Source organism: Microcaecilia unicolor, chromosome 9 (assembly GCF_901765095.1).
Source record: "Microcaecilia unicolor chromosome 9, aMicUni1.1, whole genome shotgun sequence".
NCBI lineage: Eukaryota > Metazoa > Chordata > Amphibia > Gymnophiona > Siphonopidae > Microcaecilia > Microcaecilia unicolor.
The window spans coordinates 205,214,287-205,228,992 of NC_044039.1; the positions used below are offsets into that span (position 1 = coordinate 205,214,287).

Below are 14,706 nucleotides of genomic sequence, written 5' to 3' on the forward strand. Positions count from 1 at the left end.
CTATTATATTTTTAAAATGTTTTCATCAAGTAATTTTTATTGTAAACTGCTTTAAACCTTTGCTATATCAAGTCAATAAATCCAATCCAATCCAAGTAGATTTTGGAAAACCACAGCTTAACCTCAGAGTGAATGACAAGGAATGAATCTACTTTTGACATCCCGACAGGCCACAGCGACCTATGAGAAAAGTGAAAGTGTACAGGACTATGTACATACAGTGCCAGCCCAAGGCAAGATGCCGCCTGAGGCGGAGCTAAGATGCCACCCTCCCAAGGCCGAGATGCCCCCTCCCCCATTCACGGCGTTTACCTGTTTCATCACGTTCTAACCCAGCAGCGGCAGCGATTCCCATACGTTGCCCTGCCGCCAGCACCTACCTCTTCCCTTTACTGCGGCTATGCTCACATTAGGCCCCTCCTTAAGTCACTTCACTGGCTCCCTATCCGTTTCCGTATTCAGTTTAAGCTTCTTTTATTGACCTATAAGTGTATTCACTCTGCTGCTCCCCATTACCTCTCCACTCTCGTCTCTCCCTACGCCCCCCTCAAGTACTTCGTTCTGTAGATAAATCTCTCTTATCCGTCCCCTTCTCCTCTACTGCTAATTCTAGACTCCGTTCCTTTTGTCTTGCAGCACCTCATGCCTGGAATAGACTTCCCAAGCCTGTGCGTCTAGCCCCGTCTTTGGCCGTTTTCAAGTCCAAACTTAAAGCCCACCTCTTTACCACTGCTTTTGACTCCTAACCATTACTCACTTGCCCTGTCCTTCAACCTCACCTATTATTCCCTTACCCTTAATTGTTCTGTTTACCTGTCTTATCTAGATTGTAAGCTCTTTGAGCAGGGACTGTCTTTTTTGTGTATAGTATACAGCGCTGCGTATGCCTTGTAGCGCTATAGAAATGATAAATAGTAGTAGTAGTAGTAGTAAAACAGCAAGAAGCAAAATGCCAAGATTGATCAATCCTAGGAACACTTAGGACTACACCTTGTATGGATGGAGAGTTTCCTTGGGAAGTGTGAGCTGGATGGGTCACTGCTTACCATTTGGCATGGCCCAGTTTGGCCAGGGATGGACCAGTAATCACAACATTAAAACTGAAAATGAATATGACTACTGGTCAATCAAGAGTGGTTGCCCAGTTGAAAGTCTGGGGTGATCTGTATGGAGGACGATGGTTATGACCCAAACTACAGTGACCCTGGAGAAGGCCAGATATTTCTTTTTTTAGTCACAACCTCTATGACCTTGGCGGCTGTGGGTAACATAGTAGATGACGGCAGAAAAAGACCTGCATGGTCCATCCAGTCTGCCCAAGACAAACTCATATGTGTATACCTTACCTTGAATTTGTACCTGTCCTTTTCAGGGTACAGACCATATAAGTCTGCCCAGCAGTATTTCCCTCCTCCCAACCACCAGTCCTGCCTCCCATCACCGGCTCTGGTACAGACCGTATAAGTCTGCCCTCCACTATCCACGCCTCCCAACCACCACCCCCTCTTCCCCCCAACTGCTCCGCCACCCAATTTCAGCTAAGCTAGGGTTACCATATTTGCTCCCCCCCAAAAGAGGACACATGCCCTGCCCCCGACACACTCCCCATCATGCCCTGCCACACCCCTGTCACATACTGCCCCACCCCTTTCACCCCGCCCCCATCATACCCCCCTAAGGGTGTCCTATTCTCCCCTCCCCTTACCTTACTGTACTACCCTGGTGGTCTAGTCAGGGTTACCATATTTGCTTCCCCCCCCCATAAAGAGGGTACATGCCCCGCCCCGCCCCCACCACACCCCACCACACCCTCCACCATGCCCCTGTTACATACCGCCCCACCCCTTTCACCCTGCTCCCCCATCACACCCCCCTAAGGGTGTCCTATCCTCCCCTCCCCTTACCTTACTGTACTGCCCTGGTAGTCTATTGACTTCTTTGGGGCAGGAAAGAGCCCCCTCTTTCCTGCCCAGAACGGCTGCAGAGACTGTCTTGCTCCCTCCCTCCCTCCCTCCCGTATCAGCGCCAATTCAAAATGGCCACTGAACGTGACCTTGCAAGACTTCTGCAGAAGTCTTGCGAGGCCGCCTCAACTCTCGGCGGCCATTTTGAATCGGCGCCAGGACCGGAGTCAGTAAATAACAGTCTGCAGGTGCTCTGGGCAGGAAAGAGGGGGCTCTTTCTTGCCCCAAAGAGGTCACTAGACCACCAGGGCAGTACAGTAAGGGGAGGGGAGGATAGGACACCACTAGGCCCGCCTGCAAAACCCGCCCGGTTGCTCGGCCACGTCCTCAAAAAGAGGGCATGTCCGGGTAAAACCAGACATATGGTTAACCTAGCTGTGGGGCAGTGGTGTGCTGGAGCTGGCTCGCAAGAGCCGGTTGTAGATTTTCCCTGAATTTTGCCAGCCGGTTGTTGAGTCCGTTCCGGCACAGTGAGGCAAGAAGAGAAGAAAGAGAACAACGGCACGGCGGGTCACTTCCACCTCCTGCGCAAACTTAAACCTGATTATTTATGTGAACCGCTTCAGTGGGTAACTGGGGAGAGGGATACCTCCAATATTCTGTGCTATTCAAGCAGCCAGTTAGAACATGAGGCGGAAATTGTTTAAATACTGCAACTGGCTTTTGAACCAAATGCTGGCTGCGGTGTGTATATATTGACCCATACATAACCATCTACTGACATTTTGGTCTTTATCTGCTACTATTTGTTACGTTACTAAGGAACAAACATAAAAAGGGTTTAATAAGGACGTAGACCTTCTCTTCCAGTATCAGGCATGGGCCTCTTATATGATACATATCTAATATCTAAATTTAATAAAAGGTATTAATTGTGACTATTTTACTTTTACTTATTTTTTTTTCTGTGTGTTGTCAGACAATTATGGATATAAGCCCCACCCCTGGCATCACCCCTAACTCCGCCCCCTTTAGCCTCACCAAACGGTTGGGCCACCGACTGCCTATGTTTGGAACCAGTGGCGTACCAAGGGGGGCGGTGGGGGCGGTCCGCCCCGGGTGCACGCCGCTGGGAGGGTGCCGCATGCCTGTCGGCTTCGCTCGTTCCCTGCTCCCTCTGCCCCGGTTACTTCGGGGGCAGAGGGAGCAGGGAACGGGCGAAGCCGACAGGCAAGCGGCACCCCCCCCCCCCCCCCAGCAGGTAAAAATGCACCGGAGGGGGTGTCCTTTCGCCGGGGGGGAGGTGTCTTTTCGCTGGGGGTGGGGTCGCGCTGCACCCGGGGGGGGGGGGTGCGCCTCGGCGATCCACCCCGGGTGTCAGCCACCCTAGGAACTCCACTGCTTGGAACTATAAAATGTTATTGTCTCTTATCACCTCTCTCAACCCTTCCCCCTTCCCTAAACCTTTTACTGAGTAGTAACAGCACATGATGTAACCTCATGCAGGGCTCACTGCTCTGTTTAAGCTCAGCATCCCTGTACTATTGTCTTACTGGCTTGATGTAGGGAACATATCTGTAAAGCTAGCCACAAATGTGTATATGAAGTTAATCCAATAACAAAGTGTCACCCGCTATTATTTATGTTTGAACTTTGTATAGCATCTTTTAGTGAGAACGAGCAAAGCACTTTGTAATAGTATAAAGTAACAAGCCTTTAATCCTTGGAAGACAGTTTCATGAGCATTTCCTTGTTCTGCAAATTTTTTTGATGAGCAATTTGATAGAAAATTGTTTCAGAAAAAGGATTTGGAATTTAGATGTATAGTAATGACTTGTCTTTCTTGATCCAAGCTCAAGGTATGTTACCATTCAAGTAAAGTAGGTATTTTCCCTGTCCGCAGAGGGATTGCAGTCTGAGCTGCATCTGAGGCAACAGAGGATTAAGGGGGCTTGCCCAAGGTGAAAGAAGCAGGATTTGAGCTCTGATTGCTCTGGTTCTCAGCCTGCTGCTCTAACCCTTAGAGGGGCATAATTGAACAAAAACGTCTATCTCCATGGGCGTTTATCTCCGAGAATGGGTCCATGAAGGGGCGGACCGAACCGTATTTTTGAAAAAAATAGACGTCCATGTTTTATTCGACAATTTGTGAGCTGGGCGTTTTTGTTTTTCAGTGATAATGGAAAATGAAAGCGCCCAGCTCAAAAACGAATAAATCCAAGGCATTTGTTCGTGGGAGGGGCCAGGAGTCGTAGTGCACTGGTCCCCCTCACATGCCAGGACACCAACCGGGCACCCTAGGGGGCACTTTTACAAAAACAAAAAAAAAGGTAAAAGAGCTCCCAGGTGCATAGCACCCTTCCCTTGGGTGTTGAGCCCCCCAAATCCCCCTCAAAACCCACCGCCCACAAGTCTACACCATTACTATAGCCCTAAGGGGTGAAGGGGGGCACCTACATGTGGGTACAGTGGGTTTGGGGGGCGGTTTGGAGGGCTCCCATTTACCAGCACAAGTGTAACAGGTGGGGGGGGATGGGTCTGGGTCCACCTGCCTGAAGTCCACTGCACCCCCTAATAACTGCTCCAGTAACCTGCATACTGCTGCCAGGGAGGTGGGTATGACATTTGAGGGTGAACATAAAAAGTTGTGAAACGGCATATTTTTGTGGTGGGAGGGGGTTTGTGACCACTGGGGGAGTCAGGGGAGGTCATCCCCGACTCCCTCTAGTGGTCATCTGGTCATTTAGGGCACTTTTTGGGGCCCTATTCGTGGAAAAACAGGGTCCAGGAAAAGTGCCCTAAATTCTCGCTAAAAACACATATTTTGTTTTCCATTATCGGCGAAAGGCGCCTATCTCTGATCAGCCGATAACCACGCCCCAGTTCCGCCTTCGACACGCCCCCATCAACTTTGTCCGCATCCACGACAGAGTGCAGTTGAAAACGTCCAAATTCGGCTTTCGATTATACCGCTTTATTCGTTTTTGTGAGATAAACGTCTATCTCCCGATTTGGGTCACAATATAGGCGTTTTACTATTTTGATTATAAGCTGGTTAGGCTACTTCTAGGGATATTTGCTATAATCACCTCTCCACCCTTTTTATCTTCTCTTCATACAGTGACATACTATGAACACTGAAAAATATTAGCTGTTTTCTGCCCCCTGCGTGGACATTTTTTAAGGGGATAATTTTATAAATGCTTTTCTATGTGCAAAGCCTGTTATACATGGCAAAGAGGCCTTTTATAGTAACATAGTAGATGACGGCAGAAAAAGACCTGCAAGGTCCATCCAGTCTACCCAACAAGATAAACTCACATGTGCCATTTTTTGTATATACCTTACCTTGATTTGTACCTGTCTTTTTCAGGGCACAGACCGTATAAGTCTGCCCAGCACTATCACCACCTCCCAACCACCAGCCCTGCCTCCCACCACCGGCTTGGCTTCTGGGGATCCCAGAATATCTGCCTAAAAAGTGTGTGCCCAAAAAGATCACACATTTGTTTACACAAATCACATGTAGGCATTCCTGGAGGTGGAATTCTCCCCTCCCCCCCCCCCCCCCCCCCTCCCCCCCCATTGTACTATGAGGAGAAATTAGGTCTTACATGATAATTTTCTTTCATAAGTACATACATAAGTACTGCCATACTGGGACAGACCAAAGGTCTATAAAGCCCAACACCCTGTTTCTAACAGTGGTCAAATCCAGGTCACAAGTGGGATCTTGCCAGGTATTTGTGACCTGGATTGGCCACTGTTGGAAGCAGGATGCTGGGCTTGATGGACCTTTGGTCTGTCCCAGTATGGCAATACTTATGTACTTAAAGCTTTGAAAACATATTTATTTGAAAGATATGTATTGGGTAAATGTTGATGGGGAAGCCTCTTTCTAAGTGAGTCTATAGTTTAATATTGTTATTCCTTGTATGTCTGGTTTCTTTTTCTTAATATGTAAAATTGCACTGAACTCTTTTGGGTATGTTGCGATCCATAAGAAATAGAGTAAAGTATCTGCCTACCCAAGGTCTATGAACAAGAGCATTTTGCATAACTTGGTTACCCTGAAAGTCAGACCCGCTTCTAGGCTTCAAGGGGTTGGATGGCTCTGATCCAGCTGAGTACTGTATCGTCTTTTAGCTGATTATAGTTACCTTTAATTTGGTTAACGTGTGCATATCAGCAATGAAATCCAACAGATCTCCCACATACTGCCTCATGCACTCCATCGCTGCTGTTCCACCCTGCAAAGAGAAGCACCAACATTATTCACAACGTATCAATTGTGCAGAATTCCTGAGCCACGGACATGGTTAACAGTCTTGAGTTTCCTAGTGTGTCCTCTTTTTCCCATGCTGCAAAAAAGGGTATTTGGCTGGACTTGGATAAAAAGAGGGGATATTTGGATTTCTTCCACTGTTGCTTTGTGTCCACGCTATGGAATTCAATTCCACTGGAATCTCACGTTGATACCTGACACCTATCCTTCTGTAAAAAAAAATCTAAGGGATTTACCAAGCTGTGGGAAAAAGGGCCCCCGCACTAGCGGCAGGGGCTGTGTTTCTCACACACCAGGGCCCTTTTTACCACAGTGGGTAAAAAAGCCCCCAGACACACATGGCCATGCGATAAGAGAAATCTTACCATGTGGCCATGTGATGGGGAGCCCTTACCGCAACCCATTGAGGTGGTGATAAGGGTTCCCATACTAATCCAGTGGGAACTGGGCAGCGCATGGCGGTGCTCAATTACCATCGGGTTACCGCTGTGCAAGCCATTTCCGAGGTTTTTCTTTTTCCCCCGGAAATGGCGCGAGCTCGGGGCGAGACTACTACCAGCATTAGTCCTGGAAGAGCGAGAAGTTGGGCTTACCGCTGTTCTGTAAAAGGGCCCCTAAGGTGGCAATACTATAAATTGGCACCCCCATGTCATGCTCTTAGGGCTAGGTTCTATATATGGTACCTCAAAAATCGGCACCGAAAAATGCGCTATTCTATAAGCCATGCTTAAAGTTAGGCATGGTTTATGAAATAGCACTTGCACGCAGGGGTCGTGTGTAAATTTAAGCAACACCATTTGCATCAATGAAAAACATGGTGCAAATGCCCACACCTAAATTTATACATGTAGCCCCCATATTCTAACTCAAAACCATGTTCCCAATCTGCCTCAAAACACCCATGACCCTCCCATTTCTGTGCCCCCTTTTTTTGTCCGCAGGTAAAATTTAGGCGTGGAATTTACCCATATAAATGCCAATTAATTCTAATTAGTGCCAATAATTGCTTGTTAAAAAAACAATTATTGGCACGAATTGGCTTGTTATTCAATTAAATTTTGTGTGCAAATTAGACGCACACCCAAATCTGTGCACGCAATTTTTGGTGACTTTTATAGCATTAGGAGGTTATTGTCAATTCCATTATGGCATCTTGGCACCAAGATCCCATTAAAGAATGCTAATATAATGGCATGGGTGTGACTAAACTGAGGTGACCACAGTTGCGCCATGTCAATGGCAGTTGTAACCGTTGGCACCTAATTGGCCCCTGAAGTACCCATAGCCTATAGTATTCTATAAGTTACCTGAGCATCTCAGAGACACACCCATGATCCACCCTAGTCCACCCATGCTTGCACCTAGGGGCGGCCCAAGGCAATCTGCCACCCGAGGCAGGGATGAGATGCCGCCCCCTGCCCCCGCCCGTTCTGACATCTTCACCTTCCCTCCTCAACCCTCTTCCCCACGCCACTTACCTTATTTTCTTCTTTTCCAAACAGCGGCAGGCAGCGGCAGCGAATCCCAAAGACTGCCCCTGCCGCCGGCACCGGTCTCTTCGCTCTACTGCACGTACTGCCTCTGAGGAAACAGGAAGTTTGGTCAAGAGGCGGGCCCGCAGTTGGGAGAAGAGGCCAGTGCCGGCGGCAGGGCAGCCTATGGGAATTGCTGCCGCTGCTGTTAATACCACCTTTTGGAAAAGAAAGAAATAAGGAAAATACGGGGAAGAGGGTTGAGGAGGAAAGGGGAGAGTGCTGCCGAAGGCCTCTGCCTCAGGTGGTACTAATGGCAGGGCCGCCACTGTTTGTACTCCTCTCGCACTTACATGCTAAGTGCTTTTGGTGTGTATGTTAACGAATACCATCTAGCACTTTTGCGTGTAATTGCCAATTAATGGCCCCAATCATGCATGTAAGTGCTATAACTGTATAACGTATGCACACAATTGGCAACCTATCTTTAAGTGTTAATGTATAGAATTACCCTTCACATCACAGCTGTTAAGCCAAGCCTTCAAGTAAGCTGTATAGCAGAAACTGCATTTTACCATTTGCAAAACGGTTGCCCTTATGCCTATACTTTAATTGAATATCGATTAAGAGGGTCATTTTCAAAAAAAGCGTCTAAGTCCACAAAAAGACTGTACTCTAAACTTGATCTCCTTGCTGAGTGGTTTAGTTTGCATAACATCCAAAAAAAACCTGTCCAACTCACAGCTCTGGCTGTCATTTTGGACATTTTTACATTGAAAATGTCCAAAATGAATAGCCATTTTTCCAAAGTGAAATGTCCAACTTTTCATCGACAAAAAATAAAAATCAGAGACATGGACATTTGACTGGCATCTTTTTCAAAAACATGGCCACACAGAAGTCCCTACAGAGCAGAGGAGTAGCCTAGTGATTAGTCCAGTGGACTGTAAACAAAGGACACGGGTTCAAACCCCACTATAACTCTTTTTTTTTGTAAATGTGATCCCTCCAGGAACTGAAAAACACCTACTGTACCTGAAAGTACACCACTTCAATAGCCTTGAGGCTTACAGGCGTCTTATATATTTAGGTACAGCAGTGGCGTTCCTAGGGGGGCGGACACCCGGGGCAGCGCCCCGCCCCCCCCCCCCCCGGGTGCAGCACCCCCCCCCCCCCCCCCGATGCAGCACAGAACCCCCCCCCCGGGTGAACACCGCTGGGGGGGGGTGCCGCAGCGCGCGCCTGCCAGTGCTCAGAGTTCCCTGACTTCGCACGTTCGCTGGAGCTCCCTCTGACCCGGAACAGGAAGTAACCTGTTCCAGGGCAGGGGGAGCTGCAGCGAACGTGCGAAGTCAGCGAACTCAGAGCAGGCGCGCGCCGCGACACCCCCCCAGCGGCTTGCACCCGGGGCGGACCGCCCCCACCGCCCCCCCCCCCTTGGTACGCCACTGAAGTACAGTAGGTATTATAAAAAAAGAGCTGAAGTGGGATTTTAACCTGGATCCCTTGGTTTATAGTCCACTGCATTAACCACTAGACGATTCCTCTAACCTGCTTCCTGCTTTGTTCAGAAAGGCCTGCAGCTGACATAAAGCCTGGTTTTCCTTTACAGTTTCACTTTCAGGTAGGGTTGTCATACGTCCGGATTTACCCGGACGGGTTTTCGCCAGCCTGCCCATTTGTCCGGATTTCTGGACAAATGGGCAGGCTGACGTGCATGCATGCAGCAGACCTCCCCTCCCCTTACTCACGATCTTCCCTGGTGGTCTAGTGACTTCGGGGCAGGAAAGAGCCCCCTCTTTCCTGCCCGGCGCGCTGCTCTGCATCCTGTATGCTGCCTGTGACGGTCTCGGCGAGATTCAAAATGGCCGCCGAGAATTGAAGTCTTGCGAGGCCGCTTCAATTCTCGGTGGCCATTTTGAATCTCGCCGAGACCGTCACAGGCAGCATACAGGATGCAGAGCAGCGCGCCGGGCAGGAAAGAGGGGGCTCTTTCCCGCCCCGAAGTCACTAGACCACCAGGGAAGATCGTAAGGGAAGAGGTGGTGACAGGGCCGGGGGGAGGGGAGGTGAGGTGAGGGGGTGACCGGGGGGGGGAGAGAAATGCGACAGGGGGGCGGGGTGAGGTGCGACAAGGGGCGGGGAGAGGTGAGGAAAGGGGCAGGGCGAGGGCGTGAAATGGGGCGGGATATGGGCGGGGCAAGTGTCCTCTTTTTTGAAGGGCAAAAGATGGTAACCCTACTTTCAGGGGAGAGGGCTGATGTAACTAAAAGACTCTATGGGACAAACTGAAAATCTTAAAATGAATTCTATAATGTCTTATGAAAATCTGCCTTGTTTCTTTCTGTTTACACATCTGATATTCTGCCCTTTCTTTAGTTAAGAAAGGCATTCCAACTCCATGTGTTGTTTTTCATATACATGGAGAAGTGGCAAAGGGCTGACACTCCGGCACACAGAAGCCCTTCGGTCTTACCGAACATTCATCAGTTTCTAAAACCTGTCTCTCAAACTGTGTCACTTATCTGGAATGGAGATTACACGCTTCCCACTTTCTTTTCTACATTTCAAATCTGACTTACAAAATGGTTTGCCCTATTTTGTGCATGTGGTGAAACCCTTTCAAAAATCAAACTTTGTTCTCTCCCAGCTGAAATAAATCCCACTGCCCTCTGTTAGGATTAAAGAAGGGAAAAGCCACTGTCACAACTCATTAGTCATGCTGATCTGCACGCAGGACACCCCAACCTCCTAGAAACTATAAGGGAGATATTCAGCTGGATTTATGCAGGCAGAAGAGCCTCCTGCCTGCTTAAACTCTGATCTCTGAGCCTAAAGTGGATACTCAGTAGAACTTTACCAGGCAGAGCCACTGAGTCTGCTCGGACCACTGCAGCGTTGTCCAGTAACTGCCAGGGGGGGACCATGGGTGGAGTCAGGGCAGAGCCAGAAGATATGCCGGTCCTGGTGATGTTGTGTTGTGCACGAATGCTGAACTGAGCAGACAGGACCACATAAAAAGCAGCCATATCTTTGTTCAGTTAGATGGCTGGTACCATCAATGGTATTTCTCAAAATGAATCCCTTAGTCTATGGTACCATGAGAAACTCAAAAACAAGAAACCAAGATTCGTTATCTGCTTATAATCCTGGCTAATTGCAATACAGCTCCAGATGTCTCCTATTGTGTACAAAACAAAACAATATGTATATATATATATATATATATATATATATATATATATATATATATATATATATATATATATATATATATATATATATGATAAAGAGAGCCCTCAGCAAAAACCACTTTTTGGGGGGCAATATATTTCTTTGCCAAGTGGTATAGCACTTCTTTCATCGGGTCTCTCTTAATTTTCTGTATCTGCTATTGCCTAACACCTTAGTGCTCTATTCAAAATTAAATCAAAACGTGAACTTATCTGAATCAAAGTATGTTGTCGTATCGCTTGACAACTGATTGGCCTCCCCTTGAAATGCCTGACTCCACGGGTTTCATAAAGTCTTTCTTCAGGGACTCGAGTTAAAGCCGTCTAGATACATAATGTGAAGTCATCTTCTCTCGACAAGTAAGTATTTGGTACGACTTCTCTTCTTGATAGAGCAGCAGTCAAATACTTATTTGCCACTACATGCCACAATATATTACAAAGTTATATAGAATGAATACATGGCACTTTCCAACGTTAACAACCTGAATTAAAATACAGACTTTGGCTAACTTCATCTTTCATTGCCAAGGTCTGCCAGCCAAATCTACCTGTCTCTCACCCATCCACCCCCTATCCTGTTAGACTGTCACTGAAATGCTTTGATGTTTCACTTATATATACTGTTATCTACCAACATTTGCTTATTTCCGATCTGACGAAGAAGGGCAACCTTCGAAAGCTAATCAAGAAATGTATTAAGTTATGTCCAATAAAAAAGGTATCATCTTATTTTCTTTTCCATGTTTTATTTTGTTTTATTTCTGTTGATTACCTTTAAAAGTGGACTAACACGGCTACCACACCTCTCTTCTAAAGATTTGAAATTGAATGTGACCATCACGTTCCTACTTGACGACATCAAAATGATAAATATCCTAGACCTGTGGTCAATAAATTACTTTGTTACACTCAGGTAACTGAAATTATACAAAGAGCACAAATCCGATCTCATTGTATGAAGGTAACACATTGCTATTTGTGCCGGATCTCAATAAGAACACTGCGAGTCTCCATAAACAACTCCATGCTTACAGGCCTAAGATCAAGGCTGTCAATGCGAGATTTGTATATTTTACCCGGCTCGTATGTGCGTAGCGATTCATAATCAAACATAGGATTTTACCGTCCCTGACTCTCATGCGGCATTCATAGAAGAAAAATGTCCAACCCCAATAGACACCACTTCACTTTATATGGATAGGATTACAGATTCTGACTTACTGTGTCATTCTGATATAAATATAGTGATAAGTTAGTAGTACCCCGGGCTTTCGGCTTACATATTGTATGCAGGTACTTATTTGTACGTGGGGCAATGGAGGGTTAAGTGACTTGCCCAGAGTCACAAGGAGCTGCCTGTGCCTGAAGTGGGAATCGAACCCAGTTCCCCAGGACCAAAGTCCACCACCCTAACCACTAGGCCACTCCTCCTCCACTGTTGCTACTATTTGAGATTCTACATGGAATGTAGAAGTCGGCCCTTGCAGATCACCAATGTGGCCACGCAGGCTTCTGTTTCTGTGAGTCTGCGCAGCCACGTTGCTGCTCTGCAGGGGCAGGATTCTACATGGAATGTTGCTAGTGGAATAGCAACATTAACATTCCATGTACAATCTCCAATAGTGGCAACATTCCATGTAGAATCTCCAATAGTATCTATTTTATTTTTGTTACATTTGTACCCTGCACTTTCCCACTCATGGCAAGCTCATTGCAGCTTACATGGGGCAATGGAGGGTTAAGTGACTTGCCCAGAGTCACAAGGAGCTGCCTGTGCCTGAAGTGGGAATTGAACCCAGTTCCCCAGGACCAAAGTCCACCACTTTAACCACTAGGCCACTCATCCACATCCTTTTATATAATATTTTGTTTGTTTGATCCAATTCTCTAGCCACTGACCATATAGCCGCACATTACTGGCTCTAATTTGTTGTCTTCAGTGCCTTGGTTATTGCTACGATATTGTTCTCTTCCCTGCATGCTTCTTCAAATCGCTTAATTATTGTTGCTAAAGTAGGACATACAAAAATGTTATGACATAACTCATGGTATTTGTCAATGACAAGGCCATTGTCATGAGATGTATTCAAATTTAGATAACCCTATGGGCCCTGTTTACTACTACTACTACTACTATTTAGCATTTCTATAGCGCTACAAGGCGTACGCAGCGCTGCACAAACATAGAAGAAAGACAGTCCCTGCTCAAAGAGCTATGTAATAAAAGTAAGCTAAGTATAGGACAATCAAGCCATTGTGACATCACTGATGAGGTTGGCTCTTATTGGTGGCCTGAGGCATTATGACATCACAATATTAGCTCTGGTTACAAGAGACTATTACTATTTATCACTTCTATAGCGCTACAAGGCATACGCAGCGCTGCACAAACATAGAAGAAAGACAGTCCCTGCTCAAACAGCTTACAATCTAATAGACAAAAAATAAAGTAATCAAATCAATTAATATGTACAGGAAGGAGGAGAGGAGGGTAGGTGGAGGCGAGTGGTTACGAGTCAAAAGCAATGTTAAAGAGGTGGGCTTTCAGTCTAGATTTAAAGGTGGCCAAGGATGGGGCAAGACGTAGGGGCTCAGGAAGTTTATTCCAGGCGTAGGGTGCTGCGAGACAGAAGGCGCGAAGTCTGGAGTTGGCAGTAGTGGAGAAGGGAACAGATAAGAAGGATTTATCCATGGAGCGGAGTGCACGGGAAGGGGTGTAGGGAAGGACGAGTGTGGAGAGATACTGGGGAGCAGCAGAGTGAGTACATTTATAGGTTAGTAGAAGAAGTTTGAACAGGATGCGAAAACGGATAGGGAGCCAGTGAAGGGTCTTGAGGAGATGGGTAGTATGAGTAAAGCGACCCTGGCGGAAGATGACACGGGCAGCAGAGTTTTGAACCGACTGGAGAGGGGAGAGGTGACTAAGTGGGAGGCCTAAGGTGCGCTAGCGTTTTTAGCATGTGCTCTAAATTAGCACGCACTGACTGTGTAGAGGCCCATAGGAATATTATGGGTATCCACGGGGTTAGCGCGCACTAAAAATGCAAACGCGCTTCTAGTGCGGCATGGAGGGGCATAATCAAACGGCGCCGGCCATCTATATGGACGGCCATCTATTTGGCCGGTGCCGCAAAGAGCGGTCCTGAACCGTATAATCGAAAAAGATGGGCAGCCATCTTTCGTTTCAATAATACGGTTGGGGCCGGCCAAATGCATTGGATTTGGCCGGGTCTGAGATGGCCGGCATCGGTTTTCGGCGATAATGGAAACCGAAGCCGGCCATCTCAAACCTGGCCAAATCCAATGTATTTGGTCGTGGGAGGGACCAGCATTCATAGTGCACTGGCCCCCCTTACATGCCAGGACAGCAACTGGACACCCTGGGAGGCACTGCAGTGGATTTCATTAATTGTTCCCAGGTACATAGCGCCTTTCCCTTGGGTGCTGAGCCTCCCATATCCCCCCAAAACCCACTCCCCACAAATGTACACCACTACCATAGCCCTTATGGGTGAAGGGGGGCACCTACATGTGGGTACAGTGGGTACAGTGGGTTTTGGAGGGCTCCTATTTACCACCACAAGTGTAACAGGTAGGGGGGGGGATGGGCCTGGGTCCACCTGCCTGAAGTGCACTGCAATACCCCCTAAAACTGTTCCAGGGACCAGCATCCTGCTGTCAGGGAGCTGGGTATGACATTTCAGGCTGGCAAAAAATGTGTTTTGTTTTTTTTTAGGGTGGGAGGCGGCTGGTTACCACTGGGGGAGTACGGGGAGGTCATCCCCAATTCCCTCCGGTGGTCATCTGGT

General features: G+C 47.4%; 1 protein-coding gene across 1 annotated transcript in view; it reads right to left on the minus strand.

Annotated features, from left to right (window-relative positions):
- LOC115477106 (protein unc-79 homolog) overlaps positions 1–14,706 on the minus strand; it is a 186,710-nt gene that overhangs the window by 33,996 nt on the left and 138,008 nt on the right. Inside the window, 1 exon segment of the mRNA XM_030213720.1 lies at positions 6,065–6,154. Coding sequence (XP_030069580.1) covers positions 6,065–6,154 — 90 coding nt within the window.